At 37.5% G+C, this 20,820-nt stretch overlaps 2 protein-coding genes across 2 annotated transcripts in view; both read right to left on the bottom strand.

Moving 5' to 3' along the window:
- LOC140950311 (proto-oncogene tyrosine-protein kinase receptor Ret-like) overlaps positions 1–8,470 on the bottom strand; it is a 27,771-nt gene extending 19,301 nt beyond the window's left edge. Inside the window, exons 1-4 of the mRNA XM_073399536.1 lie at positions 8,357–8,470; positions 7,590–7,608; positions 6,073–6,103; positions 5,419–5,677 (exon numbers count right to left, since the gene is read on the bottom strand). Coding sequence (XP_073255637.1) covers positions 5,419–5,677; positions 6,073–6,103; positions 7,590–7,608; positions 8,357–8,372 — 325 coding nt within the window. The 5' untranslated portion in view covers positions 8,373–8,470. The remainder of the gene's footprint in view (positions 1–5,418; positions 5,678–6,072; positions 6,104–7,589; positions 7,609–8,356) is intronic.
- Positions 8,471–8,618: 148 nt separating this feature from the next.
- Positions 8,619–20,820, bottom strand: part of LOC140949646 (neural cell adhesion molecule 1-like) — a 34,264-nt gene continuing 22,062 nt past the window's right edge. The window contains exons 2-5 of the mRNA XM_073398799.1: positions 13,701–13,964; positions 10,472–10,783; positions 9,003–9,275; positions 8,619–8,695 (exon numbers count right to left, since the gene is read on the bottom strand). Coding sequence (XP_073254900.1) covers positions 8,619–8,695; positions 9,003–9,275; positions 10,472–10,783; positions 13,701–13,926 — 888 coding nt within the window. The 5' untranslated portion in view covers positions 13,927–13,964. The remainder of the gene's footprint in view (positions 8,696–9,002; positions 9,276–10,471; positions 10,784–13,700; positions 13,965–20,820) is intronic.

Genomic DNA, 20,820 nt, shown 5'->3' on the forward strand with positions numbered 1-20,820 from the left:
GAATTGATCAGTTGTGAATTTGCTTTTCATTTTGATGGAATATTTTCAATAATCGTTTAACAGCTGTTCGTATTGATATTTGCTACAGTCTTTCATGATGCCTGTATTGAGAATCTTTTATTACGTTTAATTTTATTTACATTTCGAATAAAACTTAAGCCCCCCCTCGGTCAAAAGAGTGATTTTACTTTGAGCCTCCCCTATCTTGGCAGCAATTTTATGTAATGCCCCCCCTCTAGTTTTTCAGACCCCCCCCACTCCTGATAATTATTGCACAGTCCCTAGGTGAAAAATAAAAGAAACTCTGTGTACTATGTAAACCTGAAGCAGGCTACACAAAAACTGGAGACTGAACTGCTTTTTCTCAAAGATGGCAACATTCGTGACTGAAACGTCCTTTCAGTTTAAGGAATGATATTTCGAATCGTTACAGCAAATAGTTTGTACACAAAACAAAACAAAAAGTAATCGAGAAAATTGTATTTCCGTACGGCAATAAAATTTACATACAGTCTGGCCTTAAGTTGAAAGGTTGGGAATGAAGGTGGTTCCTTCGTAAGGTAAGAGACCTAAAACTTCTAACCAAAAATGTGCAATACCTAAAAATTGTCCTTTTCCCTTCAATTTCTCAAGGAGATGGCATTCCATCGTGTTAAAAAATCTCCACTGATCATTGGAATTGTAGATCGAATAAAGATAAATAGTGAGCAGCTATTTCCATTCAGCGCCGTCAGAGCTGTCCCATACTTCCTGCAAACTGCAGGTATAATTTACGTCTGTTTCGTTTATTTCGCGGCGATAGCTCAGGTATGGATAAATCTTCATCGGCAAAATGAATTTTATACAGCGATGTTGTGAAAGGGGAGCCAAGTCCCACAGAAAGAGGACGAAGAAGCCGTGACGAAAAAGGCAATCAAGAAGTTGGAGATATTCGTTTCACAAATCTTTTACAACTTTTTTCTATTTATTTCTTTTTTTCAATTACTTTACTTTATCACTTTTTTTTCTAAACTTTTTTTACCCACGACATTTACCCACACCACACCCAAGACCCTCACCCACGACCCACGAACTCTACCCACGACCTACGACCCACGACATTTAGCTACACTCGTCCGCATCTGATCGACTAATTTCCACACCTATAACGTTTCTAGTTATTACTAAACGTCCTTAGACCCTTTAAATGTTCAGCATTTGAAAAGATATGGACAAAACGTTGTAGTCGCTTTTTCTTGAATTTTTCCTCGTGGACGATGAATGTTAGTTAATTCTCCGTATGCAAATTGGCCTTCGATTAGTAGTCTCAACAAATTGCATTTTTAAGGGAAAATAACTCTTCTTTCCACGAAAAAAACACGAACCGTGATTTAGAATCCGCTTAAGGTCTGTTTCTTTAGAGGAAAAAGCTGCTGAATGAGATATGTTTACTTGACTTAAAATAATTTAATTACTGTGGGCAAATTCGAATTTGAAGTCACTCGCTCGTTCCCTTGATTCTGAAATTTCAGAAATTCAGCTTGGACCATCTGGGTTGTGTTTTTTTATTCTGGATACCAACAGTTTTTAAAAGCGTTTTTAAAAATCCCGCTTTCTCTAAGAGTCCTTCAAGTGCTTACCGGGAAAATAATTGCGTGAAAACGGAAATCAACCGTGGTAAATAAATTTACGTGTAACCGCATGTCACCTCGATAAAGTATCCCGATTAAAAATTTACCGCGGCAAACTTACCACGGAAAAGACCTTGTACCATGGTAATATAATATTTTGACATGTAAAAATGTTATGTTTCGCGGGAACGCTCACCTAGTGTTTCATTGGTGTTTATAGCGGAGCACCATGGGTAAGAAAATTTGGTAAACTATCCATCCGAGAAAATTTGGTTATGACGTAGCGTACGCCTGCCCGCCCACCCGTACACACAATTCATGTAAGCCGATGTCAAATGTCACAATAGATCTTTGAACAACTTGACTAGCCTCTTAGTTATGTAAACCATCCGTATGAGTACGATTAAATTGATAGCTGTCAAAATCAGACATCCACTGACAATTATCACATGACCATCTCGTGGGCTCAGATAAAAGACCAGTCGTTTTGCCCCTATATATAAGCTGATATAATATGTCACACTTACCAATTCAACGATTGACGTTTCAATTGACGTAGCGTACGCCTGCCCGCCCACCCGTACACACAATTCATGTAAGCCGATGTCAAATGTCACAATAGATCTTGAACAACTTGACTAGCCTCTTAGTTATGTAAACCATCCGTATGAGTACGATTAAATTGTTAGCTGTCAAAATCAGACATCCACTGACAATTATCACATGACCATCTCGTGGGCTCAGATAAAAGACCAGTCGTTTTGCCCCTATATATAAGCTGATATAATATGTCACACTTACCAATTCAACATAAAAACGAAACTACGCCGGGCAAGGCTGTCAGTTGGCTGACAGTCGTTTAAAGTTACATTGGCAAGCCAAATTAAGGTCAATTGACAGCTGTCAAAATGGGACATGTGCAGACCACTATCAGAAAACTAATAACGTGGGCTCAGGTTCGCTCAGGTACACGATCTGGCATTTTCCACTACATGCCGGACTGATATGTCCTACTCACACTCGTAGTCTGTTAACTCGAATATTCGTTATTCTAATGAAGGTTAATTGACAGCTGTCAAACTAGAGTATACGCTGACTATCATCACCTGAGTGGATCGCGGGCTCATTTTTTCTATCCATTGAGGTCACGTAATGTTTAAAGTTTTGCGCTGATATTTTATTTGATCACGGGCTTCATTCGAAACCCCATAGCTTTATAGAGAATCTATCCATCCTAGAAAATTCGGCAATCACGTGACCGTACACCGACCACCCGACCTTCCGTCCGTCCGCACCACAGCCATACCGATGTTTAATCTCACACTTTCCAGCTAGTTTGGAAGCCTGCAACCTGATATTGTACATCCATGTTTTGATTAATTGACAGCTGTCAAAATAGTGTTTCTGCTGACCAGTATCGCCTGACCGTATCGCGGGCTCAGGTATCGACCCTCTGAGTTCGAGTAATTTTTTGAAGGTATCAGCTACTTTTCAAATGATCGCAGGCTAAAGTTCAATTTTTTTAAAATGCATATGAAATAAGTCGTGTTCATGAGCCGCACTTTTAAAATGTTGATTTCGAACTGATTTCGGACACGAAAATTCAACTGGCTTTTACATTTACATGCAGGGAAGGCAATCGCTTTTGACTTTTCTCACTGTCACGCGTTGATCACGCTCTACGTCCAATTTTTATGTTCTGATTGGTCAACATTTGACAGGTGAGTTTATGCGGAAAATTTATGCAGCGTCTGGAAACTTGCTTACTGATAGCTGTAGCTGACAGAGTTTTGTGTCATCTTGTGATGTTTTAAACTGTCTTTTTCTACTTGGTGTACAAAATGAAATACAGCTGCTATCAAGATTGTTCTGTAATTCGTGGCTAGTTTGTTTATTGCGCTTTTTGTTGACAAATGCACCGCTTGTCAAAGTCATTGGAAATCCGATTTCGGATGGCATCGTTTTCAAAAATGAGCTTACTCACTTCCCCTTGCTTGAGGCGTAAGAGGGTTGAAAAGTCTGAAGCGATTCTGGAACACTTGATGACCTTCCGAAGCAGCATCTCGACTGGTAAGCCTGAGCAATTATTGTCTTTGATGTGTTTGTTTTTTTTTTTTTCGGTTTCCTGAAGTCCAGCGTATGGTTTATGCGGCTTAAGTTTATACACGAGCAATGATCTAACCTACAATAGTCACCTGAATAGTATCAGGTTTAAAAAGCCTTTAGACATTTTTTGACCCGCAAATTCAAGAAAAGGTTCCGAAGATTATTTAGTTATGATTTTGGCTGTAAACAGAAAGCTCTGAGCGATTTTCTTGCCTTGAGTTCATCCTGAAAAAGAGCGAACACCAGGAAGCCGGCTTAAAACATAAATAAGCTTATGCTTACCTGACTCATGATTTTCTGAGACACTTTACTCACACTACTTCTCTTCGTGAATGAAAATTATTGTCTCTGTACATGTTTCACCGAATTAAATTTATTTTATTGATTGTTAGAAGTCCCTCTCGCAATTTTTATCGCTGCACCGGTTGTTTCCAGTCGAATATAAACATCGCATGCAGGGATACTCAAAATCATACACAGTTTAATGAATAAAGGGAAATAAAACCTAAACATAACAATTTCTCTATCATGTTGAAGCGTAAATGGTAACTCTATTAATCACACCGCAAATTTGGTGCCTGCCAAAAGTGAGAACCCGTCCGGCTGGGCGAAAAGTGATTTGGGGAAATTTTTTTATCGTTTTCATTAAAAGCCCATGATTATTACCCTGCATATCACATAGGACCAGATTTTTCTAACTGAAAAGTCTCGGCATTATTGAATTCTCTTCATGAAAACGTTTTATAAGTCAATGCTATAATTTGTTGTGCAAAGGAAGCGCGTGCTTTGATCGTCGTGGATATTGAATGAGTGCAAATTCTCTTGCAAAATTGTGAAAAACTGCAGAATTATAGGTTTAAATAGGGCAAAAAAGAATAAATTCTCTCCGAGGTCTGTACGGTAAAAAAAGGGCCTTATAGTACTGTTTACCTGAGACGTGATCAGAGAAAGTATGTTTAAAAGGCTGGTTTACACGCCACCAGATTCGTCGGCAAGATTTACTAGTAAGCTAAACTTGTCGAACACAAAAAATCAGGCCTGGTTTTTTTTTTATTTTGGCCTCTCTTTTAGACAGAGCAATGCAACATGTAAATTGGCTGCCACCAAGGACTATCGTGGCGCGTGTGTTTCTTAAAATTATATTCCGGGGTTGTCCAATTATCCATAGTCTCTCTAACGGAGCAATGTTGGAGAGACTGGTGAATGCCACATTATGATGCAACAGCTAATGCAAATACAGTACACGAATAGGTCTATTTGTTTTCCAGGCCTAATCTACTGTGATCGAACATGATTGCTATTTTTCGGTGTACAAATAAGACTATTTAATAACTCGATGTAAAATTTGTTTCACCCTTGGACGGTCAAATTCTGATTTTTCACTCAGCCTTTGCCTCAAAAGTCAAATGAATGTGCCCTGATCTGTGGATTACAAGTTTATTGTTTGATTTAAATTATGAATTTATTAACGGGAGCTTCGCTTTTAGCCCTGGCTAAATCTATATATTATAATAACATAAGTTTCAAAATAGTTATCGACATCCTTCATCCCTCCCTCTGAAAAGTTACTTTTTGCAACTTTTCAAAATAGATGCGATAATAAGCACGTTAGACAAAGGAGCCTGTTAGTGAATTCGTAATCCATTTTTTCGGTTTAAATTTGCCAAATCCTATAAACTTAGATCAAGAACTACTGCCTCACCTTTCAGCATTTTTGCCGCTACTGTAATAATTTCCTTATTGTCTCTCATGTTCCGCAACGTCGCCTTGGCAACGTCAGAGAAGGCGCCTTTGCCGATCACTTTAATAACCTCCACATGTTCTCTACTGATCTCCCAGCTTCTTCGCGAGGGATGAAGAGGCATGTAATTTTCCCCTCCCGGAATCTCGTAGGTAAAATTGGCAGCTTGCTCTGCTGTCCTTAATGGTTGTTCTATTGGCTCCACATCTTCTATGGGTTTCTGGTAACAACAGTTATTAGGGAAACAGTATTTGTTTTTCTTCAACGAATACGATACCTGCCCGGATGCGACACATTGGAGACCTAGTTTTTTTCTTTGCTGGCGAAAATTAAAACCCACCCTGGCCTCGAGCTTGATTTAAGAGGGTACGATAAAAAAGGAAATGGCCTTAACCGGCTACTAGCAAGCATCCAATTAATTTTGAAAACAGCTTAGAACGTTTCCAAAAAGGACAAGATAGAAGGGTATAACGTCTTAAGATGGCAGACTGGAAGAGAAAAGGAAAGAAAACAAGAGAGTCAATCACAATATTAAATCTTTAATGTGATTACACATAAACATAAAGTATAGCGTTTAAGCTTTAATTTCATGGATGGCAATCATTTATCACTTACCAAAGCAATAGTTTCTCCGCCTTCCTGTTCGCTAAAGTAAAAGTTTTAATGTGGTAGTTAAATCATGTGTCTTCGAATGTTTTCTTCTTGTACTTGTGTGATAGTTAAGGTTAGGATATGCAAACACGCATGTTTCCATCAAAATTGTAGGAAAGCTTGATGGAAACAACTCTCAGTTGAAAAAAGCTTTTCAGAAAGCTTTTTATAACCTGAGAGTTTGTTGTAAAACCAATAAGAAAAACGCGCTAGATTTTGTATAATGTTGCTGCAAACGAGTTTAAGGCGACTTTGCGCGTCTGTTCAACAACGAATCTTAAACAAATAAAGCTGTTACAGGTTGTAGAAAGTAGTTCTATGACTCCTTTTTGCAAAAACGTTTTCTAGCCTGCAACACCCTGATTTAGACAGGTTTGTTTCGTGGCTGGTAAAAGGCGCAACATAGCTTTTGGACTCGTTTTGAAGCAATTTTGCCAAAAAACGTCGCGCGTTTTTGTCCCGCAGTTTTACTGCAGTTTGATGTTTGGTTTTCTCAGTAAATAAGAGGAGCTTCAAAGTCAGCAGTATTTTAACAGACTTAAATGCACTTATTCATTTTAATTGCTTTTGTTTAAGGTGGCTTCATTTTCTGGCTACAGGTGCATGAAACTATGACAAACTTTGTGTTATAACTTTTTCGGTTTTAAAGCGATGGGTACGAATCTTTTAGAATACCGATTGCCAATTGTCACATCGTACTGTGCTTAAAAGTGTTAGCTCCTTAGCTTTTTATGCACTATAATTTGCTCCAAGCCTTGCACAACAGTCCATGACTTATCCATCGACACATTTTGAAAATTAAAAATGTCATCTTCATTGGCATGTTGAGACACGCCTTTAGTCTGGGAATAGCCGTCTCTGTTCCCTCCTCGCCGCTAGAGACGTTTCATGGGAAAGATGTCATCGCCTAAATGACAGAAATCCCACACTGATGACGTAAAATCTTTTTAGAATCTGGTCAGAAGCTCTGATTGGTTGACGAAGTAACTGTGTTTTTTTCAGCTATTGTTTACGAATGACAAACAAAAGGTCACAAACGTCCACGTAAACAAGGTGAATGTACCCCAAAACAGTCATCATGAGTGGAATATATCCTTCTTTAAAAGAAGCATGTGAGTTTTACTGCCGATCGTTCGTTCGCAACACAGCTCAAAATTTTATTTACAATACATTGCTTTTTACTGTTTTGCGTTTCCTTAATTCAAGAACTAGGTATTGCATTGGGATTTCCAATAGAAAAGTAGAATTATTTCATATTATTGCCACACGACAACTCTGAATTTTATGTAAATGCACAGGCACATCTTACATTAAAATAATGTCCTATAAACTCAGAGGACAATTTTACGAACCTTAGTGGAAATTTGTGTTAAAATAAAGGATTTTTTTTGTACCCTATATTAGACTGGTTTAAGATTGCTCACTGGAGAGTTTACAAGTACTTCGTATTTAAAATATTAACATAAAAAATTAATACTCACTTATTTGAATGCAACGAGCCTGAAATAAACAACACTTATCTTAAAGAGAGGTTCACTTCATAAAACAATCTTTAAATTTAAAATACAGTATTTCGCCAATTGTCCCACCCCAGCCCCTGCCGCATCCAATGCTGGTTTTTTTGACATAGCTCCCAAACAAGAAGTTTGAGGAAGTGATATTGTCTTGAAATGATCCTTTCTTTTTAGGATCTTCCCGTTCTTTTGGTAGTGAAGAGCCCTAAATTCGATTTTGAGACCGCATAAAGGCGTTATGATGTCGGTGGGTTGGTTAGGTTATTATGGTCTCAAAAGGGGCATTTGGCTCACCATGAGATCATTGGTATATGTAGACAAATATGATAAAACTACGTACATACGCGTCCATTTTTCTACGCCTATAAACTGGTTTGCGGTGATCCATTATTTTAAGTGCTAAACGTTTTAATAAACCATCATTTTTCAGTTCTGAAAAATTTAATCGGCCCCTAGATCTGAGCAAAAAGTTTTTTTTTTCTTTAGTTCTTATTTTTTAGTAGACTGTTAAGATTTTGGCAAATTCTAAGTTTCATCAGCACTATTTTCGGGTTCCTGGCCCAACAAAAATAAGAGGTTATATGAGACCAATCAACATGGACGGCTTAGAAGAAGTGCAGATTTGCCATAAGTTAAACCCCATTAAGAGCTTCGGTTCAAAATCACCGAAAACAAATACGCCATTGGGGGCTCAACATGTTGTCGTGAACATAGTCATGACTACGATTTCTCACCTGAAGGAAGGCGCATTTTCCAAAGTACAAAAATGAGAATAAAGAGTATGATCGACAATAGAAGAATCACGCTGATGTAAGCACCGTGAAGGACTCCCTTGTTATTACTCTCAGAACCTGGAATTTTTAAGAATGTAAAACCGTAGTTTAAGAAAGAGACAAAACTGCATTTTAATTTGAAATTGAAACGATTGCAGTGCATGGTTTTGTGAAATTGATTGCTTGCGCTGAATAGTAATTTATCCAGATATGTCGACTATTATTAGAAAGTGATTGTGCTATTGAATCTTGAATGTTGACATGGCTTACCTGCTTGAGTTTTTGGCGGTTTTGTCGACAATGAAAACGAAAAACAAAAATAATAGGAGTTTACACTAGATATGAAAGGTTTATTTGCTACTGTAATTAATCATACACTACAGTTCTTTGTTAACTAAAGAAAACAGCACAAACTTCTCCAAATAAGACCTTTTGATATAATTTCTTGGCAAAGTAAAAAATTTTAAAAATGGCTGAACGAACAAACTTGTCGAACTCGAAGTCTGTTGTTTGAAAGTGGGGAAACTTGGAGCAACAGTGGACAACTTTCAGTATTCGTTGTGATTGTCAGAGAAATCTCCCTACAAATAATTATTTATACACCTACCGTCTAGCACTTTTATTCGCTTGATGTCCTGTTCCATTGAACTCTCTCCATACTTGTTGGTCGCGGTTACTACAAATTCATATTCCTTCCCCTTCTCGATTTCAACGGCATAAGAACGGTTATAGACATCGATTATGGTTGCAATTTTCTTCCACTCATCATCATTGGCAAACCTTTGGTAGACGGAGTACTCTATTATTGCCGCCCCATTGTTATCTGGTTCTTTCCATTTTAGAATTATTCCATCAGTTACTTCGACAGCATCAGGAACATCTGCGTAGAAAGGAAGGAAAGCTGCGCGTTGAATTTATAAATATCAATTGAAAATGAGCAAATACGTACATGAAAAAACAATTTCATATTCTTCAATTCCACCGTTACTCTTCCAGCCATAAAAGAATCATTATGGCCTACTGTCAACGGAATTTTGTTAATCGTTAGAGAAACTCTGTATTATTATATTTAGAATCTCATTCAAAGAAAAACGCAAACGGCAATTTCAGGTTGCATATTTGTGTTCGGGTTAATGTAATAAAGATTAAACTGCAATGCAAGTAAATAAAAGCAATAAATAAAGATCACGTGTTATAAATTGACGTTGGACGTTTGCAGTTTGTCATAAACGTGATTCTAAATTTCTCTATCGTTTTACAAACTATTACGCCAAAGCCAAACGTCGAACTTTTCATGAGAGGAACCGAATCGCAATTTGGGTCGACCTAAATTTAGTTCGCTAATTAGAAGTTAGTCTGTTGGGTCAGTTGATGAACTAAAGAAGCGGCGAGCCAATCAGACATCATCACCTGAAGCAGACGGATAGAAAGATTTGGTTGATCCAAACTTATTGCGACGAAATTAACTGAGACAGACGTCAAACGTTTTCATGAACTTAATCGGCCCAGTTTGTTTCCTCTAATGAAAATTTCGATGTTTCGCCTTAACCATACCATACAATTTAAGGAAACAATATTTTTGAAGAATTCCTTATTAATAAATTATGGAATAACTATCCCAAAAGCTTGGGACCTGACAAGTGCATTCAAAAATCGTTGCAGAAAGTATTACAAGAATGAGGTTCATGCAGACTTTAAATCTGATCGCCCATATGTTGTTTAGGCAAACACCATGATTTCTTTTTTAAAAGTTATAATTAACAGTTTAAATATGTTACTTCTCCAGACAAATCCTTTCTCTTTCCTTCCATACATTGTAATCTATTCTTAAATTCCGTGGACTAGCCTACCAGTCCTTTCCCAACTTTCCTGCTGCTCTCTTTGTGTTTTTACGGAATGTTTACAGTGAAAATGGATTAAATTAAACCAAATTGAAATTGTTCCAATAGAAGCAATGCCAAAACTAAAATCAAAAACTGAATTGTTGACACTAATTAGGGAATAAGTTTAACAAAATCTAATCAAAGCTTTCTTAAAACGACGAATGAATGCAAATTTAATTACGATTTGTAGTACCTCCCAATACTGAGATTCTCTTGATCTTTTCCTTTTCTTTTTTACTTTCGCCACATTTGTTTGAGGCAGTGACCACAAATTCGAAATCTCGACCAATCTCTAAATCGACAGCAGCCTCACGAACTGAGACACTAGTTATATCCTGTACTTTAGCCCATTCATGCGACGTGTTTCCATCATTTACAATTCTTTGGTACACAGTGTACTTTGTGATCGGCGCACCACTATTCTGTGACTCCTCCCACTTTAGATTCACTTTCACATTTTTTGTCTCAACTGGTAAGTCGTTTAATAAGGCGGCTTCTGGAATGCCTAAAATTATAAAGAAAGGGTATTATAAGCAAAACTGTCCACCGTGCACACTGATTAGAATGTTACCTGCCTCAAGATCTTTAGCAGAACATGATCAAAGTGAATTTGACCTCACAATCCCCCCAAAAAGAACCCCCCAAAAAACCATCTATATCGATCCACGCATAGCGTTTCCAATATGTTTTCAGTTTTTTTATTCCTTTTGTTATCGATTTTGAGAGTGTATCGCGTGAGAAGGCATTAAGGGTCGGTCATATATTATAAACGAAGTCTTACTTACGCAGTGGTTTAAGAATTGATTGGATCTTAAGATCTCTTTCTTAGTGGGTTAATGAAAAAATGTATTGAGTGCTTTTCCAGTCTAGGCTATGTTCTTTTTTTGAAATTGTTCATAATAAATGGTGTTTTAGATAACAGCAATGATCGAACTAAAAAATGGCTTAGAACGAGGTTTCGTTAAACACGGGCTAGACTCCGTTTAAATAACTGGTCCTAAACGTTTCATAGAAATAATATATAGATTTAGCCAGGGCTAAAAGCGAAGCTCCCATTAATAAATTTATGATTTAAATCAAACAATAAACTTGTAATCCACAAATCAGTTAACTTAAGGGCACATATGTGACTTTTTACGGAAAGCTAAGGCTAAGTGATTTTAGAGTGAAAATAATCTTTCATCGAATTGATAGCCGGTATATATACACCCAAAAAATAGCAATCATCGTCGATCACATTTAAGAGCCATAATAGCTCTTGATCACAGTAGATTAGGCCTGGAAAACGAATTCATAGAAAAAACAAATCAGGCCGAATTTTTTGCGTTCGCACAAGTCTGCTTAAAAAAATCTTGCCTACAACTCTGGGAGCATGTAAACCAACATTTCATACTTTTTATGCATCACATCTGAGGTGAAACAGTAATATGAGGCGCTGTTTTTATCATACAGACCTCAGACAAAATGCAGTATTTCACAATTTTTCAAGACAAATTGCACTCATTGAATATTCAGAACCGTACGAAGCACGCGTGGGCTTTTAGCAAAACCGTTTTGACAAGCGCCAAATTTTCAGTGAACATTAAAAGAGTTACGTTTCAACATAATAAAGAATTAATTGTTTATTTTTTTTATTTAATGGTTTTATAACGATGTGCAAACGCGCGGCATATTGAGTACTCCTGCAATTAAGCGTTGTCTGTGAACGACTGAAAACAAACAGCAAAACAATTGCAAGAGACTACTAACAATCAATAAAAGAAATGTAATTCGGTGAAACATTTACAGAGACAACAATTTTCATTCACGAAGACAAGTATTAAAGCGTCTCTAAAAATCCTGAGTCTTTATGCTTAAGCCTAAAGCTTTTAGCCGGCTTCCTGGTGTTTACTGTTTTCAGAGACGAACTCGAGGCAAGAAAATCGCTCAAAGCTTTCTTTCTACAGCCAAAATTATAACTAAATACTCTTCGGAACGTTTTTTCATTCTATATGCGGAGAGAAAGCTGTAAGCTTATATACTAGATCAGATCATTGTCTCAGATCTTAATACAAACGTGCATAAATTAGCCTCATAAACTGCGCTCGACTTCATGAAATTAGATATAAAAAAGCAAACATACACTGTATGCAATAATTACTCAGGCTTACCATTCGAGATGCAGCTCTTGAAAGCTATCAAGTAAGGCCAGAATCGTTTGAGGGACTTTTCAACCCCGCATCCAGCAAGGTGAAAAACGAAAACGATGCATCCGAAATCGGATTTCCAACTTTGACAACCGGCGCATTTCCCAACCAAAAATTCAATAAACAAACCAGCCATGAATCAAAGAAGACTGTTGATAGCAGCTGTATTTCATTTTAAGCATCCAGTGGGAAAAGACAGTAAAAAACATCACAAGTTGACAAAATACTCTGTCAGCTTCAGCTGTCAAAGTAAACAAGGTTCAAGATGCTGTATAAATTTTCTGCATGAACTCACCTGTCAAATTTTGACCAATCAGAGCATAAAAATTGGACGGTCGTAGAGCGTGATCAACGGGTGACTATGGTGAGAAAACTGAAAAGTCTCTGTCTTCCCTGCTTGCATTTTTAAATGATTGGCTGAATTTTTGCGTCCGAGATCAGTTTGAAATCAAAATGTTAATAACGCTGGGCCATAGTGACATTAACACTACACTTTCTGTCATCATGTCATTATGTTGCTGCCGTTCCCTTTGCCTTTGTATTTCTCTTTCGCGTTGCCTTTGTCTGTTCATTCTAGCTCTGTCTCGTTCTGCTTGCCGGCGTTTTTCACTATAATTTTCTCTCCTTCTTTCTACTTGCCGACTTTCCTCGCTAAAATGTTGTCTTCTTCTTCTACTTCTAACGCGCTCTCTTTGGCGATCGTTTTCGCTTGTTCTACGCGTGTTGACTCTTGCTCTCTGCCGTTCACCTTCTCTTTGCTCTCTGCTTAAAACCTGTCATCTACACGCTAAAATCTCTCTGCTGTTGTTTGTTGACATAATAGCTTTCGTAAGTTGTAATAAAAAGTTATAAAGGCTCTGTCGAAAAATCTTTTTGCTAAGTTGCTTTGAAATTTCTTTTTTCAAAACCAGTTGCGCGATATAATTGCGCGACGTTGCGCCATGCGATTTCCCGCCAAAAAATCTCTACTTTCCCCTACCCCAAGAGTCCATGCGGACTACTTTCCACTACCCGGAAAGTCCGTACGGACGGACGTACGCTGACGTCATAACCAAAATTTCTCGGATGGGTAGTTTATCTTAGTCATGGTGCTCCGCTCGCGCGCGCTTCGCGCGCGCAAGGAGCTCCCTTATTAAGACAAGCGTTTACCAAACGCGTACGTTGAATTAAAACTGTACAAAAAACGCTGTATTGAAGATCACTAAGATTTTGGCAAACATTTATTAAACAACTAACCTATCTGCCCTACATGGACCGTCTTGGAAGCCAGGGTGAAACCATTTTCAGCTGTGCAATTATATAGTCCAAAATCTACACTCGAATTCATTGTCAAGTCAACGGTGCTCTCAGTAGCTTTGACCGAAGTAAAGTTGGTTCCATCAGGCTTGTACCAGGTGAGCGTTGGTATAGGAACAGCATCTGACTTGCAAGTCAACGTTACAGTGTGCCCAATACAGGACATTGGCGAGGAAGAAGTAAGGCCTTGTATGACGGCTGGGTCTGTCAATTATCATCGGAAAAATATGTTATTATTATCACATCGTCAAACCATTCTTACCACCTATGAGTGGTTTGGACTTTGTCCGGAATACCAATTCATTTTTTATCTATTTATTTATTTTAACATGCAAATAAGGCATTCAAGCGGGGATATAAATTCACCGCCTATCCAGTATAGTGAAAGGAAAGAAATGGGCACAAAAAAGGAACTTTTGACTAATTCGGAAGTCGTCTAACTGACACATTGTAGGGTAATAAAATGACTCACCCAGGATGTTTTCATCATAATTTATTAAAATGTGAATTAGAGCGTTCAGCTACTTTCGGTCTGTTATATAATTATCACTGCTTTAGTTGCAGATGCAAGGGAGGATATTATCTTATCTTGTAGCTTATATTTGCTGTCACTGGATGTGTGATTCTTGGTATTTCTAAGAATTCGAACACAGATGAGATGTTAACTCATTTAATGGCGCTTAGTTACCAGTTTCTGGCGGTAACAAAGATGGCTCGTTGGAGGGGCAAGAATGAGTTACTGTTAGACTTTTTTGCGATTGAAGTGTGGATTGTGAATTTAATGGACCGGGGGAAGAGCTTGTGTAGTTTAAGGGCAATCAAATGAGGCCAAAACCATAAAATAATTATAACGCACTAAAAACAGTTATATTTCATTACATTACATTACATTACATTACAAAAAATGGATGAAAGCTTTAGCAGGAATATTTTTTCCAAAAACTTGATAATGACTCCCAACCGCTGTCACAAAACATGAATTAGCAATTAGCGATCATTGTCTAGAACATGACGACTATTCTGTAGCTATTTACCTCCAAGCAAACCTTCTACTGTAACAAACAATGAAGTGTCAAAAATAAACGAAGACTGTTGATTCCGACAACAGCTAAGCTTTGTCTGTTATTAACCTTCATTTACCGATGTATAACCAGTAAACAGATTTACAGTGTCTTGTGCTTTTTTATTTAGCGAATAAGTTCATAAATTAGCAGTAACACTAAATCAAATGGTATTTCAAAACATAATGTTTTCAAATACAGAAGAATTGGCAATTCCCTTGGAAGGGTGTTCCCGAAAAAGCCGAAAACATTAATGCCTTCAAAGTTTAATTTGTCGGAAAGAAAACATGACGACCGTTCGGTCAGTGCGCGCTTAAATATGTAATCGTCAGTAGCAATGATAATCATTATTGCTTTCACTTTTTGCGCTCAATTATTTCACTGTTGTAGTACACACTTAAACAATTAGTTAAGTATGCGGCTCCGTAAACCACTTTGCTGAAGAATTTTTATTCATCTACAAAAAATGTATTTTTTATATACGTGAGGTCTTCACAAAGAAAAAAAAATTCTACCTTCATAGAACTCGATCGAAAATATCTGTATGAAGAAAGTGTACATCACCTTCAACAACCAGTCTGGCGTAATCAAATTGACCACTATCTTGCACATTGTTTGCATATAATTGACACCCATAAGTGTCTGTATCATTCAGCGTTATGCCCCTGAGATTGAAGATGACTTGACCAGAGGATGAGTTACCACTACGGCTTCCAGTCACTCGTCCAGTAAAACTTTGATGTACATATACCGTTTTTCCAAAGGTGTTTAGAAATAATATTCTCCCATTTTTCTCTATTGTGGCTGCATTAGTTGCCTTGAAACCAAATTCAATTCCCGCAACGTCTCCTGAGAATCTCCAGGTGAAACTCACAGACGAATTAATCAGGCTTCTTACAGTTATTCCTTGATATGGTAAAATTAACTGTATTTTGCCAACTGAAAAAAAGAAGGAAAACTCAGATTTTTTTTTTGTCCCAGACCTCGGGTCAATTACACTGTAATTAAACTTTTGCAAGTGTTATTTACAAGTGAAGCCATTGTTTTAAGGTGTTTCGATATAGTTTTTCAGTGGCCATGCTGATATTTTTCAATCGTTTTAAAAGACTGATTTTATCCTTGTCTGATCACTATAAAATTTTCATCAATGATTGACTATAGATTGAAATTTGTCAAAATGTAGGTTTTGGTAAAATCGATATTACTATGACAACAATAAACAAAAAACTTTGAACTTGATAAACGCCTAATTTTGCGCGATCTAGACCAACTATTGAAAATCCAACACTATGAACTTAAAGTTTGGTGTTTAGCAAATAACCTCCGTAAGAAGCAAAAAATTATGTATGTTTGAATTCGACTAAAACGAAAATAAATATCAAACCTTAAATTTTCAGTAGCCATGATAGATTATTTAATAAAAACATATGAATGACTCAAATTATTCTTAAGTAGCGTCAGAATGCTGCTTAATATCATATTTCGATGCTAGGAAATTTTGGTGTATTTTCATTCTCGCGATCTTTATAACTAACCCGTTTCCTCACCACATGTCTAAGTGCAACTTCATTCAAAATTTGGACTCTTAGAGCTTTTTTGTATATCTCTGAAACGACTCGAACGAGTTTTTCCAAAATCTCTTCACATAATCTTCATAATGTATATAATAATGTCTGAAACTTTCTTTAAGATTGTTCCACTGAAACACCTTCAAGTTTTAAAAAACCAGTCAAAAATCCGCGCTACAACATTCACTGTTTTGACGTTATGCTAATTTCCAAATTAATGCGGACAATAGATATATCCATGACTAGTACATTTCAGTGTGAGTATTGTCAATGCTTTACATTCAAAAGATGCGATAAATTCAAACTAAAATGTACTAGTCATGGAGGTATGTACAGTGCGCATTATTTTGGAAAAATTAGCATAAATTCAGCGGTTTCCAAATTTAGGTCATAATCTATGCGAAAATGATAAGCAAACTTTACACGGATTAAATCTAATAAACTGTGAGATGCTGTTTTAACGATGCCCAAAATAAAGAGATGAATCCCACAAATTATTAGATATAATCCGTGTAAAGTTTGCTTATCATTTTCCCATAAATTATGACCTAAATTTGGAAACCGCTGAATTTCTCGAATTGGGTCTTTGCCATTTTGGTAAAACTCTGTTCAGCGCAAGGCACTAATGCGCACTATGTGTAGCCGAGAGATTTTCACGAAAAAAAGCCGGCAACAGCAGATTTTCGACTCAGACCTCAAAGGGGCGTGGCATTATAACCACGTGACATTTTTTTTTCCAAGAGGATAAAACATCAGCACCTGACGTTTTAAGTAACTGTTCGTTTATCTCTCGCGAATTTTAAGACAAGTTCAGTAATGCTCAGTTTCTATGGTTACGGGATTTGACGTCATAAGTAGCTAGTGGTCAAACCATTTTTGAGTGAAAACACTTTTTTTTCAAATTCTATCTAAAAAAAGTAAATCTTGAGACTAAAATCATGCAAAGTGCTCCCTTTGTACCACGGTGGGGATATGAATTTGTGTGTACGTCCGAGGGTTAACCGATGAAACATTCGTGACACTGATGATTTTGCCTGCTCCTTAAATGAGCTACGTATAAATATTTTTGTTGTATTTTTTCTAATAATAATAATAGTTAATATTTATCTTTTTTATGATGGCGTTAAATTTCAGTAATTATTTCACCTATACACGCCGCAACATTCATTTATTGCGGCCTGCACAAGGCAGCTGCCTATTTTTGTCTTAAAAGTATCTGAGAACTCGATTTGTCGGGAAGTTTGTTTGGACATTTAGAAGTTTGTTTCGCTGTTTTACCAGTTCCCAGTCCCCGCTGCGTAGCACCCTATCCATGCTAGCAAAGTGAAATGGCGGCCTAAAGTTTTTTATCCACGAATTTGTAAGCGCTAGAAAGTGAAAATCCATGATTCTTCCTGAACGCGCTTTAAAAGGAAATGGCGATAAAGGTGTTAAGAGCGGATGTCAGTAAATATCGACCAGAGGTCTACAAAAGTGAAAAATCGAAAATTCTAAAAAAAACCCCACAAAGTAGCACTAGGTAAGCTATTAACATAAATGTAATTTTTACTTCGATCCGATAATTATTTTCCACGTACGGGGGGGTTATTGGTTTCGCGGCTCTCGGACCGGGTTTTCTAGGCCCGAGACCATGTGTCACAAAAAATCGTTTTAAAATTCAACTCCATTGTAATGCGGACAACAAATAACTTATTCAGAAGAGTACTTAATTGCACACATTCTAAGTGGCGATTTACTCAATTTGAACGAAAGTGTAATATTTTGGAGATTTTTCATTATTTTCAATATTTTGAACGTTTTCGTTCAATGAAAAAATGCAAATTTCAAAGCCCAAAATCGCCGACTGGTACCTCGATTTCAGTAACGAGTCTTATACCACGTTAAAGAGCGTTATCTCTTCTTTCAAAATCTGTTTTCAAAACTATGGGCAACTTTAAAGGAACATTTTTGAGGTCAAAAAATACTAGTAGTACTTTTCTGAAATTTGAGCTTTCCAGACTCGGCGGGTCGATTAAAAACTCAGAAAAATGCAATAAGAAATCAGTTTGAGCAACAGTGATTTAACGTTATCAGCTATCAGAAACTAACACGTGTTTATCGAGCGATCTGATAAAATTTAAAGCCGTTTTCCAACAAGAAAAGCAGAGTTTAGCTATCTTCTGCCACCAAACGCACAAGTCACGTAAGGTTGTCAAAGGCCAAAGCACAATAACAAACTTCAAAAAGCACAACGTTTCTGCGTCCAGGAATTAGACTTTAGCGGACAGAACAATGCCTACGAGTGTATGTTTCATACCTTAGCATGGGTTTCCTAGATACTGGAAATAAAAAAACATCAAGGACAGCATCGGCAAGAGCATCTTCGGTTGCTCCCAAAAGACGGAGATTGCGTTACTTTTCACAGATTGACCGCTTACCACCTGTTTTTTGGGCTCGCATTTCGACGGAACGCTTGCCTCGAGAGGCGCGCGGTACGGATCTGAACTCTTCTTCGTCACGAGACAATGAGCTGAATTTATCGGAAATATGCCACCACCACCAAAAACATGAGCTTTTTTCGGGTATTTGTCGTTTTTTATGCGAAAAGTTCGGGTAAGCAGATTCTCGCAGAAACCATTTGGCTTAAAAAATGTGTTTAAAAGCCCACCCTGGATTTGAAGCAAAAAGTATTTCCTCGAAATAAGCTAAAAATACCCAATTCACGCGGTGAAAAAATGGATGATTATGGAAGGATTATCGAATTCTTGCCTTACCTGAGGGATTTCCTGTAATGTAGGATTAGGGCTAGGAAAAAAGCCCATAACCTGCTCCTGTCGTTGTGAATTTCCTCAAGATCAAAAATCTCAGTAAGAACCAAAAACAACAGCTTAAAGGAGGTGCACACACCTTGAACTAGCCAGGGAAAAGGGGCTTCTGATTGAGCTAAACTGTCATTGATGCACGGTGCAATTAGGTAGACCTGTTACTATCCCCCGCGCAACCACAGGAACAAGTCCAGCCATTTGGGCCCGGGGGTGAGGAGTACTTTGAAGCGGTCCTGTCGGGGACTTTCGGGTGTAGGGGGCGGGGCAAATCGAAAATAACTTCTCTTTGTTTTTGTGAAGTACATCATATCTCGCACGGTTGACAAGGTGACGGCGGACTCCGTACCTGTCGAAAGGCCCTTTTAATTGAAACATGCCCTGGCAACATGCAGGGCATCACGAAATTAACGTCAACACCTTGAATCAACTCCATGAACAGGGAGAGGCGATAAGTCCCATCTTAAAAGATGCTTGATGTCTAGACGTGAATAGTCTGTCCACAGTCATTTTTCATTTTGTATTTCGGGACCATTTGACAGCCTACACTGGACGAAAAAACGGATTTGCCTAAGTTTGCTAGTTGAGCAAATCTATTGTAAATTTAGGGTACTAATGTTGCTACTAATTTGTTCTTGGTGCAAATTTTGTTCAAAAGTGAAAGTTTACTTTTCTGCAAGGGTGGCGTAAATGTGGAGTTAATATCAAGTTTACAGATATTTTGTTTCAGTTTTGCTCCCCATAGTAAATTTGGTGTTTAGATTCAAATTTGCCGCCATTTTGTTCTCTGTGTAAAAATCGAACGTCAAAAATGAATTTTGCTTGATATTTTCTGGCATAGCAAAGTTACTGTGTAAATGTATGAATACTAGAGGTGTAAATTTAAGCAAAATATGATCAAAGAACTATCTTTACGACCACTTTAACCAACGTTTGCACATTTACTAAACTTCACAGTGTTATTTCACGGAAGTTTTGATTTTCCATTGCCCCGTTTCAATCACCATCACAATCTCCTCAAAGTTTATCATATTACTTGCTGCAGCTGGTTATTTCGGGTAAGACCATCCCCCCTTTTTTTTCCTTTAGCGTCGAATTCGTTTCCTGATATTGGGTCGATGGCTCGGAAAAAAACAAAATATCACAAGAAGTCTCGGAATAGGAGGCCCTGGTACCCCAGGATGACGTAAAACGTTACCATTTACAATTTGGGTGAACAAAATGCACAATATGTGAAAGGTTTGAAACCAGGAGTCATTTCAGTAGTAGATTGCAGAGTTTCATCGTCCGGGTGAATGTAGTCCTGAATGCACTTTTCTCTTCTCCATCGCAAGATCAGCCGCCATGTTTGTTGTTTCCCAGGCTTCCACGTGACTTTGGCACATGTGCGATTTGATTTACATTGTCACGTGCGGCTTTTGAACCAATAGAATAGTGTAAAATAAACTTTCGTTGAATAGTTCAAATTCACGCGGACTTCACAAGCAATAAAGCGTTGCAAACGAGTAGTTTTGTTATTTTCGGATAATAGAAAGCCTGTCTTTCTATTCAGCTGTTCTATTACTATTTATACCTTTGTTATTTTCGAGAGACAGTGATCAGTTGCGATATTCTTCAAATAAAGCCTGTT

This window comes from Porites lutea, chromosome 10, assembly GCF_958299795.1.
Source record: "Porites lutea chromosome 10, jaPorLute2.1, whole genome shotgun sequence".
NCBI classification, from domain to species: Eukaryota; Metazoa; Cnidaria; class Anthozoa; order Scleractinia; family Poritidae; genus Porites; species Porites lutea.